This window comes from Vigna umbellata, chromosome 5 (assembly GCF_029865625.1).
Source record: "Vigna umbellata cultivar VRB3 chromosome 5, Vumbellata_1.0, whole genome shotgun sequence".
NCBI lineage: Eukaryota > Viridiplantae > Streptophyta > Magnoliopsida > Fabales > Fabaceae > Vigna > Vigna umbellata.
In genome coordinates this window covers 61621040-61641399 of record NC_142169.1, presented here as the reverse complement: position 1 = coordinate 61641399, position 20360 = coordinate 61621040, and the positions used below count along the sequence as shown (strand labels likewise).

General features: G+C 36.2%; 4 protein-coding genes across 8 annotated transcripts; 2 read left to right on the top strand and 2 right to left on the bottom strand.

Annotated features, from left to right (window-relative positions):
- The first annotated feature begins 906 nt into the window (after positions 1 to 906).
- LOC124828619 (ENTH/VHS protein) lies at positions 907 to 3710 on the top strand. Of its 3 annotated transcripts, none has more exons than XM_047301975.2 (2): positions 907 to 1272; positions 1627 to 3710. In XM_047301975.2, the coding sequence occupies exons 1-2, from the start codon at positions 1078 to 1080 to the stop codon at positions 3376 to 3378; spliced, it is 1947 nt and encodes a 648-aa protein (XP_047157931.1). In that variant the 5' UTR covers positions 907 to 1077; the 3' UTR covers positions 3379 to 3710. The 3 variants fall into 3 exon arrangements, with proteins under 3 accessions (XP_047157931.1, XP_087948214.1, XP_087948215.1); XM_088092088.1 differs by having other exon boundaries at positions 1140 to 1272; positions 1566 to 3710; XM_088092089.1 differs by having other exon boundaries at positions 1150 to 1272; positions 1614 to 3710.
- A 2681-nt stretch (positions 3711 to 6391) lies between these two features.
- On the top strand, positions 6392 to 10530 carry LOC124828620 (E3 ubiquitin-protein ligase SINAT5). The gene is made up of 3 exons (XM_047301976.1): positions 6392 to 6938; positions 9505 to 9891; positions 10031 to 10530. The coding sequence occupies exons 1-3, from the start codon at positions 6744 to 6746 to the stop codon at positions 10391 to 10393; spliced, it is 945 nt and encodes a 314-aa protein (XP_047157932.1). The 5' UTR covers positions 6392 to 6743; the 3' UTR covers positions 10394 to 10530.
- A 1150-nt stretch (positions 10531 to 11680) lies between these two features.
- LOC124828622 (phosphatidylinositol 4-kinase gamma 4-like) lies at positions 11681 to 14556 on the bottom strand. The gene is made up of 2 exons (XM_047301977.2): positions 12590 to 14556; positions 11681 to 12452 (listed from the first exon to the last, which is right to left on the bottom strand). The coding sequence occupies exons 1-2, from the start codon at positions 13994 to 13996 to the stop codon at positions 12066 to 12068; spliced, it is 1794 nt and encodes a 597-aa protein (XP_047157933.1). The 5' UTR covers positions 13997 to 14556; the 3' UTR covers positions 11681 to 12065.
- A 1790-nt stretch (positions 14557 to 16346) lies between these two features.
- On the bottom strand, positions 16347 to 19588 carry LOC124828623 (Acid phosphatase/vanadium-dependent haloperoxidase-related protein). 3 transcript variants are annotated; one of them, XM_047301978.2, is made up of 2 exons: positions 18843 to 19583; positions 16347 to 16733 (listed from the first exon to the last, which is right to left on the bottom strand). In XM_047301978.2, the coding sequence occupies exons 1-2, from the start codon at positions 19368 to 19370 to the stop codon at positions 16572 to 16574; spliced, it is 690 nt and encodes a 229-aa protein (XP_047157934.1). In that variant the 5' UTR covers positions 19371 to 19583; the 3' UTR covers positions 16347 to 16571. The 3 variants fall into 3 exon arrangements, with proteins under 3 accessions (XP_047157934.1, XP_087971225.1, XP_087971226.1); XM_088115099.1 differs by having other exon boundaries at positions 16590 to 16770; positions 18843 to 19588; XM_088115100.1 differs by having other exon boundaries at positions 16590 to 16755; positions 18843 to 19588.
- Positions 19589 to 20360: the final 772 nt, after the last annotated feature.

The window sequence follows — 20360 nt, the reverse complement described above, 5'->3', positions numbered from 1 at the left end:
CTTATTAATATCAAGTCAAACTACACATACTACAATCCACAAAAACTAAAATGTGATTGAGAAACAAAACATTGTTTCATTTTTATAAACAAATATAACCTTCCAATCAAATTTTGAAATTAAAGCTAAAATTGACCTATTTTTCAAACAATTTAGTAATATACTTAATTAAATTACAAATAGTCATAAAATAATTTTACCAATGTCAAACATCACCTTACAACTAAACATACCTAAATAAAAACATAAAGAAGTGGTATCTCTACCTCAAAATCAAATCTTACCTTATTAGATTAAGTGTCACAAAAATTTAAAAAATGTCACATAATATGTGTCATCAGCTAAAATTAGAAAAATCATATCTACCTAGATAATTACTAATACTAACAGAAATAAAAATCAGTACAACATGGATATAACAATAGTATGTTAAAAAAATACTTTTGGAGTTGCAATAAAGTAATTTGCAGAGAAACTCATATAAACCAAATTAAAAATAAGGAAAAGTTTTTCTGTCTATACAAATGTAACGTCACATTATAACGTTTATCCATTTCCTTTCATATTTATTTATTTTTTCGTTTTTTAATTAAAGAAAACAATTTTTTACATTCATTGTAATTTATAGTAACTAAAGTGAATAAAGCAATATACATTTTTATTAAACAAATCAATTAAATCACTAAAATAGTTAATTATATGGCATAACTTTGTTAGTGAACATAGCAGTTACTTAATTTTTGGTCCGGGAGGAAGTATATTGTATCTAAATTAAAATTTAATCAATACAAATTTAACAAACTATAATTCGTGTTTCACTTGCTCAGTGATGATCTAGTTGTTTAAGCATCATGTTAAATTCAATTTAAGACCACGTTAACATGCAGGTGCGACCTATATTGTGAACATTTCTGAAACGACAGCCGTTTCATCGAACAGAACCTTCGAGGCCTCGACGACGTAGCGCGCAAGCCAATCTCAGAAAAGGTGGAAGATAGCGACATATATAAATTAGGGTTTTTTCAAATTCAGATATAGAAGGAACGGAACGGAACCGTGAGTTTGAGATTGGGACTCATGGATACGGAGGAAGGAGGGCACGGGAAGGGAACGAAGGTGATATCTTTGATTGAGAAGGCCACCAACTCTACCGTGCCGGAGGTCGATCCCCGTCTCCTTGAGGCCATTAAAACGGTGGTTCGATATTCCGATTCGGAGCTCCGCGTCGCAACCGTAACCCTCATGGATCTCATGAAGCGCGACCACGCTCAGGTACTATTCCTTTTTGGACCTATATTTATTGGGGTTTCGCTTTCCTTTGTCCCGGTTTCCAGTTAGGGTTAATTGATCATGCATAATGAAAATACAATTCGTCAACAAGAAAGGGGCTAAGTTGATACAAATTCATACATGTGCTAAACAACAATATTCCTTAGAGAAAATGGACTATTATGTTCTTCCTGCCAGGTTTAATGCTAAAGGTGATAAGGCGATGAAATCCCATTCGTTTAATTGCTCTGCTGAGAAACCTCACTCATTAGTTCAAACCTTATTTTAAATTTCAGATTCCAACTGTCTTCTACAGCAAAAATTCCTCAGATTGACTTTGACAGATATGTGTTGCAGGTCCGGTACCTTGCACTTCTAATAATTGATGAACTCTTCATGCGTTCAAAGCTTTTTAGGACCCTTGTTGTTGAGAACATGGATCAGTTGCTGAGTTTGAGTGTTGGATTCAGGCGAAACGTGCCTCTTCCTGCTCCACCAGCTGTTGCGACTGTTTTACGTTCTAAGGCCATTGAATTCTTGGAGAAGTGGAATGTGACGTTTGGGGTTCATTACAGACAGCTCAGATTGGGTTATGATTATCTGAAGAATACACTCAGGCTCCAATTTCCTAACATACAAGCTAACGTGGAGCGGGTTCGGCAGGAGAGAATGGAAAGGGAGAGGAGGTCAAAGGAGATTTTACTGAGCAAGTATGAATCTTTGAAAGAGAATTCATCTACAATAAAGGCAGGGATTTTATCTACGATGGATGAGATTGATGAGTGTTTGGACATTTTGCATGCAAAACAGGAGGAGTGTGTGTCAGATGATATATTGGACAGCGACGAACACGGTGACTTTCATTCTTTGGAGCTGCAGCAGCTTCGTCTTGAAGCATTAAAAGAAGGGGAGAAGGTTTATGAGAACAGTGATAACACAGTGGTTTTTGACACATTGAGGGAGCTATACAAACTTCTGGTGGCAAAGCACTTGATTACTATCCAAGAGTGGATTTCTGTTTTAGTAAGAGTCGAAGTAGCCGACAATAGATTCAGAGATTCCATTTTGAAAGAGTTCATTGATATCCGAAATCGTCTAAAATCAGTTAAAAGTAAATGTGAAGAGGCTGGTTGTTTGCTCGTAAACTCATCAAAACACGATGCGGAAGATTTTTGGGAGGAGGGTAACGTTGTATCTATGGAAAGCTCATCTAGCATACCCAATGATAAAAATAAACATCTTGATGCCCATAAAATGAATAATGGAAATCATGGTTTTCACAGTAACGGGTCTAATGGCTCTGAAACTGACAGCCTTCGTCATCAGGGACATGAAGTTGAGTCAGACCCTGAGAGGAGTAAACTTATAGCCGAAGCTCCCGTGGTACAATGGAGTTCTTACTTGGATAACTGGGGTTCAAACAGGGTTTTCATGGCTAACCAGCGGGGTTTGGAGCTTGATAGTCACTGGGGTAGGGTGGATGCTGATGCAGTTATTCCAGCAGATAAAATTGCCGAGCTGAATGTTCACGCAATGCCTTATGAAGAAAAGAAAGTTGAAATCCAACCATGCCTGGCTCCTTTGAAGAAAGGAGGATTGTGCCAGAGAAGAGACATGAAACTTTGTCCATTTCATGGACCTATCATTCCTCGAGATGACAAAGGGACGCCACTCAGCCAGAGCTCTTTAGAAGACGTGAATATGGATTTAGGGACTGATCTAGTGGAACAGTTAGCCAAACAAGCGGTGAAAAATATTCGTGAGAGAGACCAAGAGGGGGCAAAGAAGAGAGAAATTGATAAACAGTCGCTGAAACGTGCAAAACTAGCAAAAATTAGGGAACACAATGTAGCTGTTTTACGCGATGCTGCTTTGGCTTCTACTTCACGATCAGCCACGCTTGGAGGAGATGGGGAGTTAACTAATGAAGATAAACTATCTGCCAAAGACAAGAAACAAAGTCTTGCTTCTATGCTGCGAAAGAAAGTAACATCAAAAGATAGAATAGCCGAGAAGCTTTTAAGTTCGCGTGCAAGGGTTGCTTCAGATAGGCAGCATGTGTCAAATCAGGATGCCAAATATAGAGAAGCGTTCCCAAATCAATGGTAAACTGGGCAGAATCTTTGTTAAGCTTGTCTGATTACTCTGAAGTCCGAATCATACTTCAGATTTTGGGTAAAGCCATGCCTGTTAGTCATGGGGCTGGTTAGTAAGTGAAATAAAACAAAACAAACTACATCTATTCTTTGTAGACAGAATTATAAGGACCAGCTTGGCTGCAAGGGATAAATTGAAGCAGTTGCTGGTCAGTTCTCTTGTTTTATATTTTTAAATTTATTTCGCACATTTTCTGTAAAATCGTTTGTCATAACGGTAGATGCCAGAGGTTACATGTTCGACAATCACGCCAAACTAAAATTCACTTGTATTTATTAGCACCATCACTGCTTTGTAACAAGTCTTCAATCCATTAAATATTACTATTATTGATACTAAATTTCAAAATCACATAGATGCAAATTGACTGTGGATTTCTATCGGTGAGTAAATTAAATTGTGGTGTTGAAACACACCAGTTGGAACCCGGAAGAAAACTTGGAATGCCTTGTGTGATGTTTTAGCTACCAGAAAGGTGTCATAAATGGTTCCCATTGCCATTAAAGAAGAGCAGTTGACCTGTCGGATAAGTGGTCTGAGTTGTCGCTGCTGGTGGTGGACCTTCATGGCTATTAAGCGAAGTATTTATTCCCTCGACGAGAAAATATTTTTGAGAAAAGTACAATCCCGCATGATATGGAAAATTTTCAGCTTACTCAAACACCTAGACGTATCCTCAGGTGTTGCTTTCATCAGTAAGAGGGTTTTATTTTTTATTTTATGATTTCAAAATAAAGGGAGTACGAAGGTGGAGAAGAGTCACTGCCTCACTGGGAACTAGAAAAAGAATATTCCTCTTGCCCCATTTTTTGGCACCAAACCTGAACTTTTGCTGGCAATTGTTCTTTGTATGGTTATCACTTGTGGCTCGCGAGGGAAACTTTTGTCAGTACACTACACAACCACTTGGGAAAAATGTGACAAAAAATGTAATACTTTTTATAATATCTTCAGGCACGGTGAATTTGCTTTGAGCAGAGGGACAGATGCTAATATTTTATTGCAAACCTTCATAGGTTGGGATGATGAACGCACGACGGGAATCGGCGCAGAAAAGTCAGGGAACTACTACCGATACGTTTGAGCAACTAAGTATTTTCATGCAATCCTAATATTATAATAGTGCACTGATTCACACACCATGATTCTTGTTCTACCTTGTCGCACAGTGAAGCTTACGGGTAAACAAAGGAAAAAAAAAAGTTACTTCAGATTGTTTGTTTTCTGTGACATTATTCGCTCTAATCTTTCATTGGAAAGCGTTTTCTTCTTACCATCATATTTAACCCAACAAACCCCATTATTATGCATGACTTTCCTAAAGTCGAATTGATATCATGACTTTCTTCTGTTGTCTTCATGATAGTAATATCTAATAACCCCCCCTGAAGGAAAAGATCTAGTACAGTGTTACTCATTAATTTTAATTACATGCGTGATAGGATGAGAGCAGTAGCGTTGGAAAACTCTTGATATGTTTAGAATTTACACGTAGGTTTTTAATTTACTCATATAACTTTGTAAATGTTAAACTTATTTCTAAACAAGTTATTTAATTTCTTTTTTCCTTAGTTTCTACTTGCCATATGAAAGACTCGTTAACAGTAAAAGTCAAGGAAAAAGAAAACATGGAAAGATTTACAAAGAAGACAAGATATGCACGATAGAAAGTATAAGAGAAGAAGAGGGAAGTAATTATGTGGACGGTTACTGAAAATGAAAGGGAAAAATGTGTCATGATCAGAAGTAGCTACTAATAATTAAATTATCATCTTATCAACAAATGTAACTGTGTAAGCCTAGAAATAAGTAAACATTTTCCCCGCAAGTGGCCAAAAATATTGTTGTAAATTGTTGAAAGAAGATCCACAAGGTATACGTGTTTCAAGAGTATCCTCAAATTACGCAATGGTATGACTAAAGACAATTAAGTCCAGAAAGCAATAGTATAAAAAAGAAGCAACAGTTTGAAGAGGCAACTAAGAAACTAAATATTTTAGAGTCTGAGGACAAGTGTGGCATCCACGCCAAAATAATTGATAGTGGCATAGTGGACCATTGGTATATCCATCCATTCTACACAAAGCTGTAGACCCCCTTTTCTCAATCATTCAAATCAATTTGCGCTCCCTTCAATGGTGCTCACCATCAGATCAGACCACATCTTCCTCCACTTCTAAACCACCCCATTAACTCCCTCATCGTATTAACTATGTCTGTCCTGTTTCAAATTACGACACCTCTTTCTTCATCCCATAATAACTTAACAAAACAAACTAATATAACAGTAACACAATTCATTATTCATCATTATAAAGTTTCACTTAACTGACAAATTTATTAGTGTTTTCTGTGAGGTATTTTAACTGAATCTTTTTTTTTTTGGATTTTAGGAAAATTTATGGCTTTCCTTCTCAAAAAATGATTCATTTATATCGTGTTACGATTATTTGATTTTAAAAGAATTCAGAACATTCACACCGGTAGTTTTTATTTCATCACCGATAGAAAGATGTTCGTTTATGGTTTAGGATTATCTGCTCAAAATAATTAGATGTAAAAAGTAGTTTTATGTTCTTTTTATAAAATAACATGCATATAATATCGATGGAATTTTATTATTCAAGATTATATTCTGAAATCACTTCAACTAATTTAGTGAGATATGTCGCTTTATAATATTTAAATGAAATTTCTAGAATTTAATTTTGATGATGGTATTTTATTTTAATCTTTAATTTGGTGTGTATAGAAAAATACCTTAAAAAGTGAGTGCTGTAAATAAATTTGTATAACTTGCAGTCTCGGAGTCTTTGTCACATGAGGAGAAGACAGAAAAATAGTGTGTTGTTAAATGAATTTACATTGACTGTGGCGTGGCACAGCGAAAGATTGTGGTTAAAAAAGGTTCCTCATTTACCTGCCTTAAATAATAAATCAGTAAAATAAATAAGCACATCACTTGATCTACATTATTCTCTCTCATCATTCTCCAACCTCTACGTTATTCTCCTTCTCCATCTCGATCTCTTTATTGTCTTCTCTCGTCCTGGTTTTCCTTGGGGAATCCTGAAAACCGTTTGATTTTGATCAAAGGGTCCTCAGGATTCGGACACCCATATCTTGTAACACTTCTATGTTGTCTTAGAAGACCAAGGAACCGAAGAAAAGCATCAATTTTTGCAAGCAGACAGCTTCTTTTTCCCCCTTCTTCTTGTCTTAAAAAACACACACAACCACCCAGCTGCTGAAGCTCAACCGTCACAACTCACATATGATTCGGATGGCTACGAATTAAGCGTGTTGGTGTTTGTGTTATGAGCGAGAGAATGGAATCCAGCAGCATTGAGAGCAGCACTGTGTCATCGATGACTATGATGGAGGATGATGAACATCCTCATCAGTTTTCTTCAATCTCGAAGCTGCATAACAATGGCCCCACCACTACCAGTGTCCACGACCTTCTTGAATGCCCTGTCTGCACCAACTCCATGTACCCTCCAATCCATCAGGTCTCTTATCTGATCCATTTTGCTTTTTGGGTTTGCTTCCAAAAATTACTTGATTTGGTGGTACTTTGTTTCTTTCCTTATACGTTCTGTCTATGCGATTTGTTGATGCTCATATTTACTTTCCTTTTCTCATTTGGTTCTATAAAAGAGGGTTTTTTTTTTTTTTAATGGGCATGTCCAGTATGGAGGGTTTGGATTGTCAGTCTTTCGATCAAGACCATGTGCAATTATTGTTGGGAACTTTTCCCCCCTTTTAATGCTTAGATCTCATATTTTGCTGTAATTTCAGTTTGTAAGGGTTGAAGATTTGGTTACTATGACGGGTTACTTTGATCAAAGATTCTATCTGGCTAGTTTTTCTTTTCTGAGGTTCTGAGTTCCTTTTTACCTTTTTTTTCTTGTTTGCTTACGGTGATATTGGGATTGGTGATGGGGATGGCAGAATTTGAGAACCGATGTTCTTTTTTAGTTTTCATCTAGGCCTACTCAGGTCAATTTTTTAGACTTACAGAAGGTATGATGTGAAAATATATGGCTATAAAAGGGCATAATCATTATCGTCAGGTGTAAACTTTCTCTTGTGTACCTTCGTATATCAGCGATTCAAAAATAAGAGAAGAAACTTAGCTGCATCAGTTATTAGACTATATAACTTCTTATTCTAGAGTAGGCAGGACTTTGATCATTGTCTCTTGATCAATCCAGTGAACTTAGTTAATTGAGCCGATAAGGATGTTGGAAAAGCTTGAATTGAAGAGAAAAACAAGGTGTACAGGGTTTGTGGCTTACTGGGCTTGTTTGTTATGTCTGTTCTAAGTCACTATCCCAGAGAATCCTTTTTTGTTGGGATGTGTCATAGTTTATTCCTTCTATGCACATTGCAGTAAAAAATATGCTACCAACACATTTTTTATTATTGGATATTGGTCTATTCTTTAGAAAGCCACTGCTTACTTTAAGAGGTGACCTATTTTAAAGATAACTAATTTTAATATGTTAAAGAGAGGATTGTTGTTAGCATTGCTCATCATAGTAATTGACTTAGAATTCTATTGTACTGTTAGTTTGATGTCTTCTTCTTCCTGTTTGTAATTTATAATTGGAATTTGGGAGTTTAGTTATCTGTCTTTTCTCGTATATTGACATGAATCACATGATTGTTCATAATTGGTTTTGCTACAATATCCTAAAATGAGTATTAATGTGATGAGTTGAGTTATGAGTGATTGATATCTCCATGATTAAATTTGTTGGATGCTGCTAATAGGCCAGGAACCCTGACCTTTAATTAGGATGTATAGTCATATAGTTGAAGTGACAAGTTCTATAATTTTATTACGGAAGTTGTCACAAGTAATTGAATTTCCTTGTTTAAGCTTTTCCTTTGGGGTGGTACTGTTGTAGCCCAAAGGAGAATTAGATACGTATCTTGCAAGAAGGAAGGGAAATATTAAATCTTTCTTTTACAATTTGGCGTGCCATTAAAGTCCATCACTTGAATTGCTAAGCAACTACATTGCTGTGAGAACATTCCATTCTAGTTTATTGTCTTAGATGAATGTTTACGAACTTGACTTTTGGATTGTTTTAATTTTCTAAAGTTGATTTGGTTGAGTTTTAAGTGAAATGATTTATGGTTGGGAATTTTTTATCCCAAAAGTAAGTTTATAGTAAAATTTTAGACCAAACCTCCCTTGAAAGTGAGTTAAGTCCTTGAAAGTGAACTCAACAAATGTCTTATCTTGCAAACTTAAAGCTCCAAAATGTCTAGTTTTGAACATGCCTTTTGGGCAATCCTTCCACCTTGCTCATTAAAGTGTCACCTTGCAAGACTTGGGCAATCCTTCACCTTGAACAAGCTTTTGGGTTGAGTTAAATTCAAGGTGCTTTTGAAGAGCTTATTCGGACCTATCTTGTGACAATATGGTCATAAGTTTTCGAGGGTAGCACATGAAAACCTCTTACCTTATAACTTGTATGAAAATAGTTTATCCGTGTTTTTTGTTCTATTATAGCCACTTTAATGATAGGTGTTAAATAAATGCTTAAATTAAGTTGTTTACACACACACACACACTAATATAGTATTAGAGCAATCTTGATTTTGGTGAGCAACATCCAAATCTTTTTTTTATGCACAAACGCAGGTGTCAGCCAGGTGTTTGATAGAGATATTACAGCACACATCCAAATATTCAGTTATTAATTTATAGTAAAATAAAAGGACCAGGTGGTACTTTCTGTTTTTGTAGAGAGAACCGCTGTTAGTAAATTCAGTATCTAAAGCAATGAATTCCCTTCATCCATCACAAGTCATGTGGGATATCTTGCATAGTTACAAAAGAATGTTATCAATCAAATCTGGTGTTATCTTGAGTTCTGTCATTATAATGTGAGGAATATAATGAGCATATGGTACATAGCATTGTCTTGTGCATGTTGCTTATATTATTCTTTCAGTATATTGAAACCTTCTGTCCAAGTCCTTGTATAGATAACTAGATATAGTTGAATAATGATGCTAACAAAACAGCTATTAATTCTTGAAATAAATTTTACTATGCAGTGCCACAACGGGCACACGCTATGTTCAACTTGCAAGACAAGGGTACACAACCGATGCCCAACTTGCAGGCAGGAGCTCGGAGATATAAGATGTTTGGCATTAGAGAAGATAGCAGAATCACTTGAGCTGCCATGTAGATATATCTCTCTTGGGTGTCCAGAGATTTTTCCTTATTACAGCAAACTCAAACATGAGGCTATTTGTAACTTCAGACCATATAACTGTCCTTATGCCGGGTCTGACTGTTCTGTGGTTGGGGATATTCCATGCCTTGTTGCTCATTTAAGGGATGACCACAGGGTTGATATGCATTCTGGATGCACTTTCAACCATCGCTATGTAAAGTCTAATCCCATGGAAGTGGAAAATGCTACATGGATGCTAACGGTATCTTTAAAAAATTCTGCATGTGTTTCTTTAGAACTTGGTGTGATATTCCTTCATTCCATGCACAAGCACAACTGCATTTTGCACTTGTTGAAATCCTATCCATATTGTTTGGTTAACTCATTTTTGTTTGTGTTAGGTTTTCCATTGTTTTGGGCAATATTTTTGCCTCCATTTTGAGGCCTTCCAGCTTGGCATGGCTCCAGTGTACATGGCATTCCTCCGATTCATGGGTGACGAAAGAGAGGCGAGAAACTACAGCTACAGTTTGGAGGTGGGTGGAAATGGACGAAAACTAACTTTTGAGGGGAGTCCAAGAAGCATTAGAGATAGTCATAAGAAAGTGAGAGACAGTCATGACGGTCTTATCATTTACCGCAACATGGCGCTTTTCTTCTCAGGTGGAGACAGGAAAGAGTTGAAGCTACGAGTAACAGGAAGGATATGGAAAGAACAGCAAAACCCTGAAGGTGGAGTGTGCATACCCAACCTCTGTAGCTAGGTTGTTGCATATTATTCTCTTTAATGCTTTTTCTTTCTGTAGATAATTTGACAAGTCTTAATCTTTGACTGGTGAATGTTTATGGCAATTTCAACTTCCAAACAAAATAATAAAAAAAAAAACAAAGTTCTAACCAATGTACTTGTCAGATATTTGGTCTCTGCGTGTATCATATGCTACTAATCACTTGAGATTTTTATAAAAGTATTGAAAGGGGTTTTTACTTTTCAGAATCAATGTGCTTTGAATTATACTTCTCTTTCCATTTAAATCAGGAACGGATCAGAATTGATCGCGAGCAACTCCGGGATAGCAAATTTGAACTTTTTGAATCCATAAAAGAAAATTTGGTGCATGTCAAAATATTTTAGATGATACTGCGAAAGGGTTTTAACTTGCATGACTAGTACTTTTTTTACATTAAAATATCTTTAGGCACAAAGGTTACAAAATTTGCAAAGAAATAATAATATTAATCCGCTCATCCACATGATAACATCCTCGGTGAGCTTTATCATTTTTGAGCTGGTGTTAGAATATACACGTATCTACTATATATTATATAGTGAAAATAAATAAATAACTATTACATTGACAAACAGCTGCTGGAAAATACAACTTTGAAAAACAGCATTATTGTATTTCAAGCTAAAACAAGTCATGGTAACGTCAATTGCATTACGATGTTGATACTCTTAATTCAAGGTATCCCTTTAATTTGAGCAATTATTGTGCAAATCTGATTCTAGTGATGCGTTCATAAATTCCTTGACAACCTCTGGGATTTTTTTGGTTGCAATTAGCACGGCATAAAAGAGAGCTTAGAAGCCTTGCTCAAATTTAAATATAGTTAAAAATGAAAAAGGACTAGCTGATACTACACTATGCATTAGATGCATCACCAAATAAAGTTGTGTAAATTAACTAATTTAGTTGTTTATGTACGTGGCATATGATTATAACGCATACAAAGCGTTAAACATCTGTATATTCATTCATGTGCCTATAAAACAACTACATAGTTATGTAAATTTTTTTAAACCAGAACACTACATTATAATTTGTAGTGAAAAATGAATTAATTTTTGATATATTTGAAACTTAGCAGATGTAAAATATTTCATGACAATTTTCAACTCGATGATTTGATTAATAAAATTTACATTTTGGGAAAAGTTATCGAGAATTCTAAATGTTTTTAAAGACAATAACCTATGTCCACACTGTCCATACATACGGTTAGATAGAAAATAACAACACAAACTTAATTATACCGTATCCAAAAACTGTAAGAAAAGAAAAAAAAGACTTCATTTTCCACATTCTCATTTTTCACACTCCTAACAAGCACAACCTTGCAGTTGAAACAAACAACACATTACAGGACAAAGAATGTTACACTGCAATTCAAATGAAGACGGGTTGTCTGCTATCCTTAGAATTCAAATTTAATAAAGGAATCAACAAGAAACTTGAAAGAATTTGTTAACGGCAGGAAACTACCAAACAATAAAACCTAAGAAGTTAAGCTAAGAACGGTTTTACATTCGAACCAAAGAAAATAGACTTCCTTTGTCAAGAACTAAAAAACCAACTATTTGAGCTTTACATATGTACGTGAACATATGCACACAGTATGTACCCGCTGCTACTATTGCAGAAATGCATGCTATTATAAACGAGATCTGACAATCTCATCCAGGCGAAGATCCATGATTTGGGAAACAGCATCCAGCAATGTAGCTTCACTTGTGCCAGGAAGAACAGAATCCAGTGCTTCTTGAACTATTTCTTCAATCACAGATTCCTTGTTCAAGGATTCCCTGCACATCATGCTTCCAATGGTAAAGGGGGTCAACCCTCTTTGTACCCCTTTCTTCAAAAGCATGGTTGAGATCCTAAGAGTGCGAGCACATTCAACCGGCAGATCCCATCCGTGAAATTTTAAAAGGGCAATATCTTCTTCAGCATTCAGTGACTTTATGTAGTCAATAGTTTCTGGGGAGTATGGCTGGCTAGCTTGGGGCCAGTAAAGCCACTCAAAGGTACAATCTTCAAACTGTTGCATTGACAAATAGGTCAATTAATGCAATATAGATATATGTTGACAAGGGAAAGACAGGGAAAATATCAGAATACAGAAGTATAACTACATGCACTAAACACAACCAAAAGATCATAAAATAAGATGCTTACACTTGTAGGCAAGCAATATCCATGATCAATTGGAATCAGAACAGACTGGTTGTTGCTTTTCTCTTTGCTGATCAAAATATTCCCAGCATGCCGATCTGCATTTGCCAGTCTTATGTCCAGAACAGAAATTTTATGTACTTCCTTTACTGGGAAAGCCCCAGGGCCCATATCTTCACAACTTCCACTATTTTCTGTGAACATTTGCAAGGAACCTATCTTAGGAGTCAATTCTCTAGGATAGTTAAATGCTTTATGCAAGCACTTGATCATCAATGTTGGAGGGACACCTGCAAAGCCCGTCTCATCACCAAATAATTTGCGGCGCCCACTCAATGGATGATCTAGAACATAGGCTGCAACTTCCCTGAATGCACCTTGACCAACCCTTGTACCCTTTTTTAAGCCTTCACCATCTAATGACAATGGAAGACCTCGAGGGTTATTCACGGCCATTGGTTCTTCGTCAATAGGCTTAAAAACAGACACATACCTTTGCCCCACAGAATCAAGCATAAAGTAAGCTCCTCCTGTACCCTCTGCAGATCTGATTGGATATTTTCCACTGTCAAGTCCATCATATGTAGAATTCACCATATTCCAAATAGATGAAGCTAATTCAATTTTAGGGTTAATAATAACTGGCTCCAAAAAAATATCTCTGTCGGGAGGCTTTCTCGGCACAGTTCTTTGAATGGCATCAGACTTTCTACTAGTATCTTCTTTACCAACATCATAATTCCTCCTGCATGTTTTTCCATTGACATCGTTCTTTTTCTCATCAGTCAAATCTGTTGCTAAGATGGACAACTCAAGGGGTCTCCTCTGAATTTTAACATTCTTTTTTCTCACGAACAGATGTAGCACAGCATCATTATGCTTGCAGCAGATATCATCAATAAGCCTCTGGTCATCAAGCCTTTCCCCATTGCACACAAGCTCCTGTTCCTCAGGATCATCAAACTGTTTCTCTCTTTTGGCAATTCGCCGCTTTATGAATTTAACATCTCGACCTCTTTCAACCTGAAACGAGAACTCCTTCCCTGACGAAGTTTTCACATTGATGACCTGAAGATCTGACAGCTTGATTATCAAATGCAAGACATTTCCATCAGTCACTCCATAGTCCTTGAGCAGAGAATCACTCCGCGCGAGTTCTCGGCCAGCATAAACCAACTTCTGCTTGTTTGTTAAAAACGGAAGGCTTTCACACCTTTGGATTTTGAATTTCACAGACCTAATGGTATCCCACTCCATAACACGGATTGGAGTCAACGAACCCGAAAAGGAGAGATATATGAAAATGGATTTATCTTCCAAAGACAAGTGTGATGGGAAAGGGAACGCCTTTGGTGACAACAATGGCTCAGGGGGAACCACGCTAAGAGTACTGACACCGGCTGAAGACATTTTCACTATGGGTATTGAACAAGAGAATGAATACAGAATAGATCAAGCTAAAAACTAAGAACTGCACAACTAAAACCCTAAAATATTCACAAAAACATTGCCATTTTTTTTGTACAATAGGCTACCCGAACTGATATTAAGAATTCACACTCCTGCCCAGGCCAACAAGCAAGCTCAAACAACAAATTTTTACAACATGGTAAGATCTTTTGAAGGGAAAGATGAAAAGATTCAAACCCCAATGTACTAATTCCATTTCCTCATCTCGGAACCCTAATATTTCTTAAAGCGGAACAAATTCCAAATGGTGTAAATCCGAACCAGCGAAGAAAAGCTCAAAACAGAAAGAGAAAGAGGGCGGATTCTTACCGCCCAGAAGATTATCAAAACGAGAGCGGAGATCACAGGCTCTTCATTAACAGCATCAATAGGAAGCTAACAAAAAGACGCAACGGATTATTGAATTGTAGGCAGGAAGAAGTGGTGATTATGAATTACGAACTCAATTATTCAGAAATGGGTGCTGTTGACTCTGACAGAAGGAGAAAGCGAAGGAGAGAGAGAGAGGGGGGGATAAAATATCGTATAAACGCGTGTAGCTGCCTGGTATAGTATACGGAGTACAAAGGTTTATTGACGAAAGGAAAAAGTGGGCATCAACTAAAAATGTGCTTTGATACGTAGACGTAGACGTATGTATACAGCTAAGAAGAAGAAAATGGAATAAGGTTGGTGAGTGACTTTACAGTGACATGGCATAACCAACCAACAATGGACGCGTTGATAGAGTAATCTGACGTGGATATGCGTTGGAGGGTTGAAATGAAAGCAAGTTCTTTTGTGTTGTATTTGTTTCTACTTGTACGTATTTAGAAATAAATAATTAGAAATAAATAATTGGGTGCCTAATTTCAGTAATAAACCGAAGGTGCTTGAACGTTTCCCTTATTATATTGTACTCACTCATCCTCAATACATGGCAAAATGAACCAACCCGCGGATCAGCTAGCCAATCCAATCGAAAAAATTTGAAAACCAAAATCAATTGGGCCGGCAAGTCCAACAGCCTACCAGGCCCGTATGTGAGTTAAGTCTAAGTCGGGCCAACTCGGTAACTCAGCTTCATTAAAAATATTTGAAACTCATTTTGGGAAATATAAATTAAGACTAACAAATAAATAGAGACTGAGAAGAGAAGTCAATCAATATAAAGAACAAACAATTTACTGGTAATACATAATCGAACTCTCTAGAATCTAGGGTTGCATTGTGCAGGGTTTACTCTGCAACATAGCATTAATTTTGTCTTCTAAATATATAATATTAAAATGATTTACTAAATGTTTGCAACAAGAGTCAATATAAGTGATAATCCAAACCAATACGTTCATTGAATAGACTTTTGAGTCATTCTAAGCAAGCATATATTCTTGATGGAGGTAGGAAGAATTGGAGGGTAGTCAAAATTTATACAATACAAAAATGTATTTCAGTAATATTTTAAGGTATAATTTATTTCAATAATTCCATGCCAAACTTCAAAGAATAATAAGACTCATTCCATTAGAAATAATTTGGATATAATTAATTTTAAACTTTTGAAACTGAAATGCGTCTTCAAAATTAGCTCAACTCTTATATTGTATGCTATATGAAATTGATTCTTCACGAGTTCATGTAAAATACGCGGTGTACTTGTGGTGCTTGCAAGTACTAATCTATCGGAGATTAATAATTGCGTGCTTGAAAATAGATTAAAAATAAAAGGAATCACATCCAATACGTTAAAAGTTGTAAAAATTACAACTAATGACTTCTATCTGACGTGGAAAATTAGGTCAAGTGGGCCTATTAAAGTATGTCAGAATTCGCAGTAAATTGATTTGTTGATTTCCAACTTTCTGTCTTTGGATAGAGTTGTGCAAGAGGGGGAACATGCAGATGGGCGTCACCTTCAATCTGCAATTCTACCATTTGCTGACTCATTTTTCAGTTTGCTTATTTTTATCAAATGAACTTCGGACAGCAAGACATATGAACAAACAAGCACAAAACAAAGATAGTTCAACATACTATCATAATGCATTATCTTATAATGTTAGTGTACAAGTTTAATGTAATAATAATGTCATTATTATTATTATTATTAAACTTGTACAACAATTACTTAAATATGTCAACTCTCAAAAAGGCTTTTTAACTGATATAAACTCCTCTTTTTAACTAAATAAGTAAGAATTTCTTGTCATAGATCCACAATGCTTGAAATAGACTAGGTTATAGATTTGCTCCCAAGACTTTTAAGAGGGTTTTATGGATAAAATAGAAAGGTAAAACATTCAAGAAGGGGTGCAAGGTCGATGTCTCAAGGATTTTATTCCATTAGGAAATTCAATGGTGAGCCTTCAAGTGTAAGAAACTGAAGGAAAAAAAATCTCATTTACATCTACTGAAGTTTATTTTTTGTCTTTAGATACAGTGAAGTGATTAAGAAGGCCATGTCATATAGCAGAAGGTAACATCAGGGCAAACAATGATATCAATAGAGTTTGACCAAAATTGGCAATGAAATCACCTAAGCTCCCACTACACAAGCTTGACAGCAGAAACAAGCCACTAAAAAGCCAAGCAGAGCACCAGCAAAGACTTGAGATGGAGTGTGACCAAGAAGTTCCTTGAGCTTCCTTTCACTCATTGGATGCCCTTGAAACAGGTCAGCTACTATCAAATTAAGCACCTGTGTGGATCCACCCAATTTTCTGGTCAAAGATTTTCTTCCAAAGCATAAGGTAAACACGATCAAATTACTACATAGATAATGAACAATGAGAACATAGTTCTCCACTTAAGTAATAGATATCCTTCTAAATTGACGAACAATAGCGATAAAAACACATTGGAGTATGCTGACTCAAAAATGAACAAGTGATGTCTTCTAGATCTTTGCCATTTTCAATGAACTTCAACAAGGAATTCTTAAAATACAATAGCTGATTGTCATAGAACAAATATGGAATGCAAATGACAAAAGATGCATATATGATAATTGATGACTTGGGAGTATGGATTTCAAACCTGTAAAATCATACGAGTGGATGAGTTCACACCTATCCAACTGGCATGCAAAATTGTTTTTGTGTAAACTTGGGTAAATTTGCACAGGCAATAGCACAAAATCATGATTCTAATATTGATTCTCCATTAATGTTTGGCATGCAAAATTCTTTTAATATTTTTTTTATATAAAATAAACTCTTACAAAATGTCAAGTTCGTGAGACTTGACGACTTTACACAACAAGTCTTGAATTTGACAATATTGCCAAGGTGTACAAGTGGAAATTTGCATATAAATACCAACATGATACCATTCTTTTAGCTCGTTTGCAATTCAGGTAAAAATAGTAAATAGCAATATAATGCCACACTTAAAAAGTCAACAGCGTACAACTTGGAAGAGCAAACATTAATGGAGAATCAACTATTTTTGGTGGCATAACAAAACCTAGCTAGATTGCAGTGATCTAAGCTTAGTTTTGGGCTTACAAAATCCTCTAAAACTTCATGTTAACATTCACCAAGAGTCCAAGATAGCAGCAAACCAAATATTCCTAAATCCATAAGCAATTCTTTCAGCCCTTAAAATTAAAGTTCCATTTCGACAGAAAATATAGGTACACTAAAGGATAATGGCTCTGACGTGAACATAATATATATACATTTGAAGCCACTAAGTTTGTGTTTGGATAGGTGTTTGCTAATTTGGTCCTTCCTGAATCACATCTGAGGACCAAAGATGCGCTGTGGAAGGTGCCAAAGTGTTTGTCTGCACTATGAATAATCAAGCTGGGGAAAATCGAATGTGACTTTGGCCGTTGTTTATAAGCAAGGGCCAATACTGCCATGTATTGGGTTGGGACGCTTAATATAATCGAGTATGGCATCAATCTTCGTAGTTTGAAGTGGGTCTCTAAGTATGTGTTTTGATAATAACTCACATTTTATCTCAAGTTCACATCAATTTGCCAACAGCAATTCAGTATTCTCTGCCTCTGAATTGATGTGAGGCTACCGCTGGCAGATGGGCCACCGAACAAGCAATAAATTTCAGTACTATGTAGTGTTATTTTGTCGTCTCTCTTTGCTCCCCCCCCTTATTCGTAGTAATTCAATCATGTTCCAAAAACTGAATTTGTTTCTAGCTTTGTAAAGCTATTCCAGAAAATGTCAACTTGGGAACCTATCATTTTCATCCTCCATTACTTTGTTTTCATTCCTGCAGGAGAATTGGAAGCTCTCGTATGATGCTACAAATAACTTCCAGTTTCATTCCCATTCTGAATGTTTTCTTTCCTTTTCTGAACAGTGAAAAACAGTTCCATAAATTACTAACCAACATTCCCAGTGATAAACAATCGCCACTTGGGAAATCGATATTCATGTTAATGTCTAAACCTCTTTCAGTGGCCAAGAGATACATTTTTTACTTTTGTTTGTACTGATAAAATACCAAAAACTTAAAACACCAATTCAGCACAATCCAATCATTATTCTTCAACCAAACACATTGCGAGACAGCCCCACCCATTCAGTTCTCAAAGAAAATCTACAGATGCTTAAAACTATCAACATACTAAAATAGCTAATGCTTGTTTGATATAGACATTTTTATAAATACTTATAGAAGAGAAAAGACTTATCTTATGCCTAAACAAATTTGTAACAAAAATTTCTCGTTTTAACCTTATTAAACAAGTGAGTTCTTATGCAGTCCTTGAGAACAGGAATCAGCAGACCCAAAAGGCTAACTAAATAGTTATCAAACAGGAATTGTCGGAGGCAGTTACCTGAGCTTGCATGCCGGCATGTCTCCTAACGCCAATAGCATCATACATGACAATAAGACTGAACCCCAAACACACCGGAAAGAGGGAATCAGCGACGCCGTGGCAGATAGCGACGGAGGTGGTGAGGGCGGTGCAGAGGGCAGAGTGCGAAGAGGGCATTCCCCCGGACGCAAAGAGGAGCCTGAAATCCCATTTCCTGTCGAAGAAGAAATTGAGCAACACCTTAACGGACTGCGCTATGAGCCACGCTAGCAGCCCCGAAACAAAGGTGGGGTTTGCCGCCAACGTGGCGACGAAGGGACTAATCCGAAGCTTGGCGTTGGCGGTGACGCTGCTGAGCAGAGCCACGCCCAACCCTCCGTTCTGCAAGCAACCGTGGCCGCTGTTACGGGGCTGCAAAGCACTGACCTTTTTTACAGTTTGAGGAAGTTTTGTGTGTGGACGGGGCGCGAAGAGAGTGAGGGAGGTGAAGGGACGAGTGCAATGGAATGGTGGGCGTGTGGGTGTTAGAGAAAAGAGAGAGTCCATGGGTTGGAGTTTGTGTGATTTGACAGTTCAGTCAGCATTGCAGAGAGTTATGGAAGGAAAGAGGAAAACATATTGGTTCTTGTTCATCATGTTTGCAGGAACAGCATCGGAGGAAACTTGAAAAATGCGTTTTCAGGGGGATAAGAAAGCCTTCAGTGTAGGGTACCCTTTTGTCTTTCTTTTCATCTCCAGCTCCTATGATTTATTCAGTGGACAAATTTGGTATATTCCTTTCCTGATAACTAATGCTACATTAAGCTTTAACTCAGATATACAACTATCTTAACTTCTTAAAAGGATTATTTTCTTTATAATAATCTTAAAAAACATAATAAATTAAGTAAATAAAACATAATAAATTAATTAAATAAGATAAATCATATTCCAAAAGTAAGGAACAACTTGTGTCAGATTGTTCGGGTAATAAGATACCAAAGCAAAAGAAAAAAAAACATGTTTTTTAGCTACATGTATTGACCACCATGAAGCAGTAGTTGACTTTCCAAGAGGAACTAGAGATTACTTGTGGTTTCTTAATTCTTCAGGAATTGGTAACCTCCGACGGCACAAACCACCCAATGAAATATCTACATGTCAATGGACAACTTCGTCCAATTATTCTTACACCAATCACATAGTTGCAACTCGTAAGAGTTATGGAAAACATGTTCTTATGTTAACCTTTCATATGACTACTAACATACCATGACTCAATGAGTTTTTCTCGCATGAATTGTGAGATAAGTTTGTAAAAATTGTTCCAAACATTATTTGAAATCTTGCATGAACAGTTTAAAACATATTTGATCTGTATTTAAATATAAACAAAAATCTTTTTAAATATAAACAATTTTACCTGAGTAACCGATATGTTATATTATTAGTTTAAAAAATATTTATATTTAAATTTCAGCGTCATCCTAATTATATGATCAGATATTATATATATATTTTTTATTTTATGAAATGATAAATTCTAAATACCTTGAC

Excerpts from the sequence above, each read along its gene's own strand:
- LOC124828619 (XM_047301975.2), top strand. The coding sequence starts at position 1,078 with ATGGATACGGAGGAAGGAGGGCACGGGAAGGGAACGAAGGTGATATCT. Across the intron at positions 1,273-1,626 it reads TGAAGCGCGACCACGCTCAG|GTCCGGTACCTTGCACTTCT; the intron begins GTACTATTCCTT and ends TATGTGTTGCAG.
- LOC124828623 (XM_047301978.2), bottom strand. The coding sequence starts at position 19,370 with ATGGACTCTCTCTTTTCTCTAACACCCACACGCCCACCATTCCATTGC. Across the intron at positions 16,734-18,842 it reads ATGCCGGCATGCAAGCTCAG|GTGCTTAATTTGATAGTAGC; the intron begins GTAACTGCCTCC and ends GGATCCACACAG.
- LOC124828622 (XM_047301977.2), bottom strand. The coding sequence starts at position 13,996 with ATGTCTTCAGCCGGTGTCAGTACTCTTAGCGTGGTTCCCCCTGAGCCA. Across the intron at positions 12,453-12,589 it reads GATATTGCTTGCCTACAAGT|TTTGAAGATTGTACCTTTGA; the intron begins GTAAGCATCTTA and ends TCAATGCAACAG.
- LOC124828620 (XM_047301976.1), top strand. The coding sequence starts at position 6,744 with ATGAGCGAGAGAATGGAATCCAGCAGCATTGAGAGCAGCACTGTGTCA. Across the intron at positions 6,939-9,504 it reads TGTACCCTCCAATCCATCAG|TGCCACAACGGGCACACGCT; the intron begins GTCTCTTATCTG and ends TTTACTATGCAG. Across the intron at positions 9,892-10,030 it reads ATGCTACATGGATGCTAACG|GTTTTCCATTGTTTTGGGCA; the intron begins GTATCTTTAAAA and ends TGTTTGTGTTAG.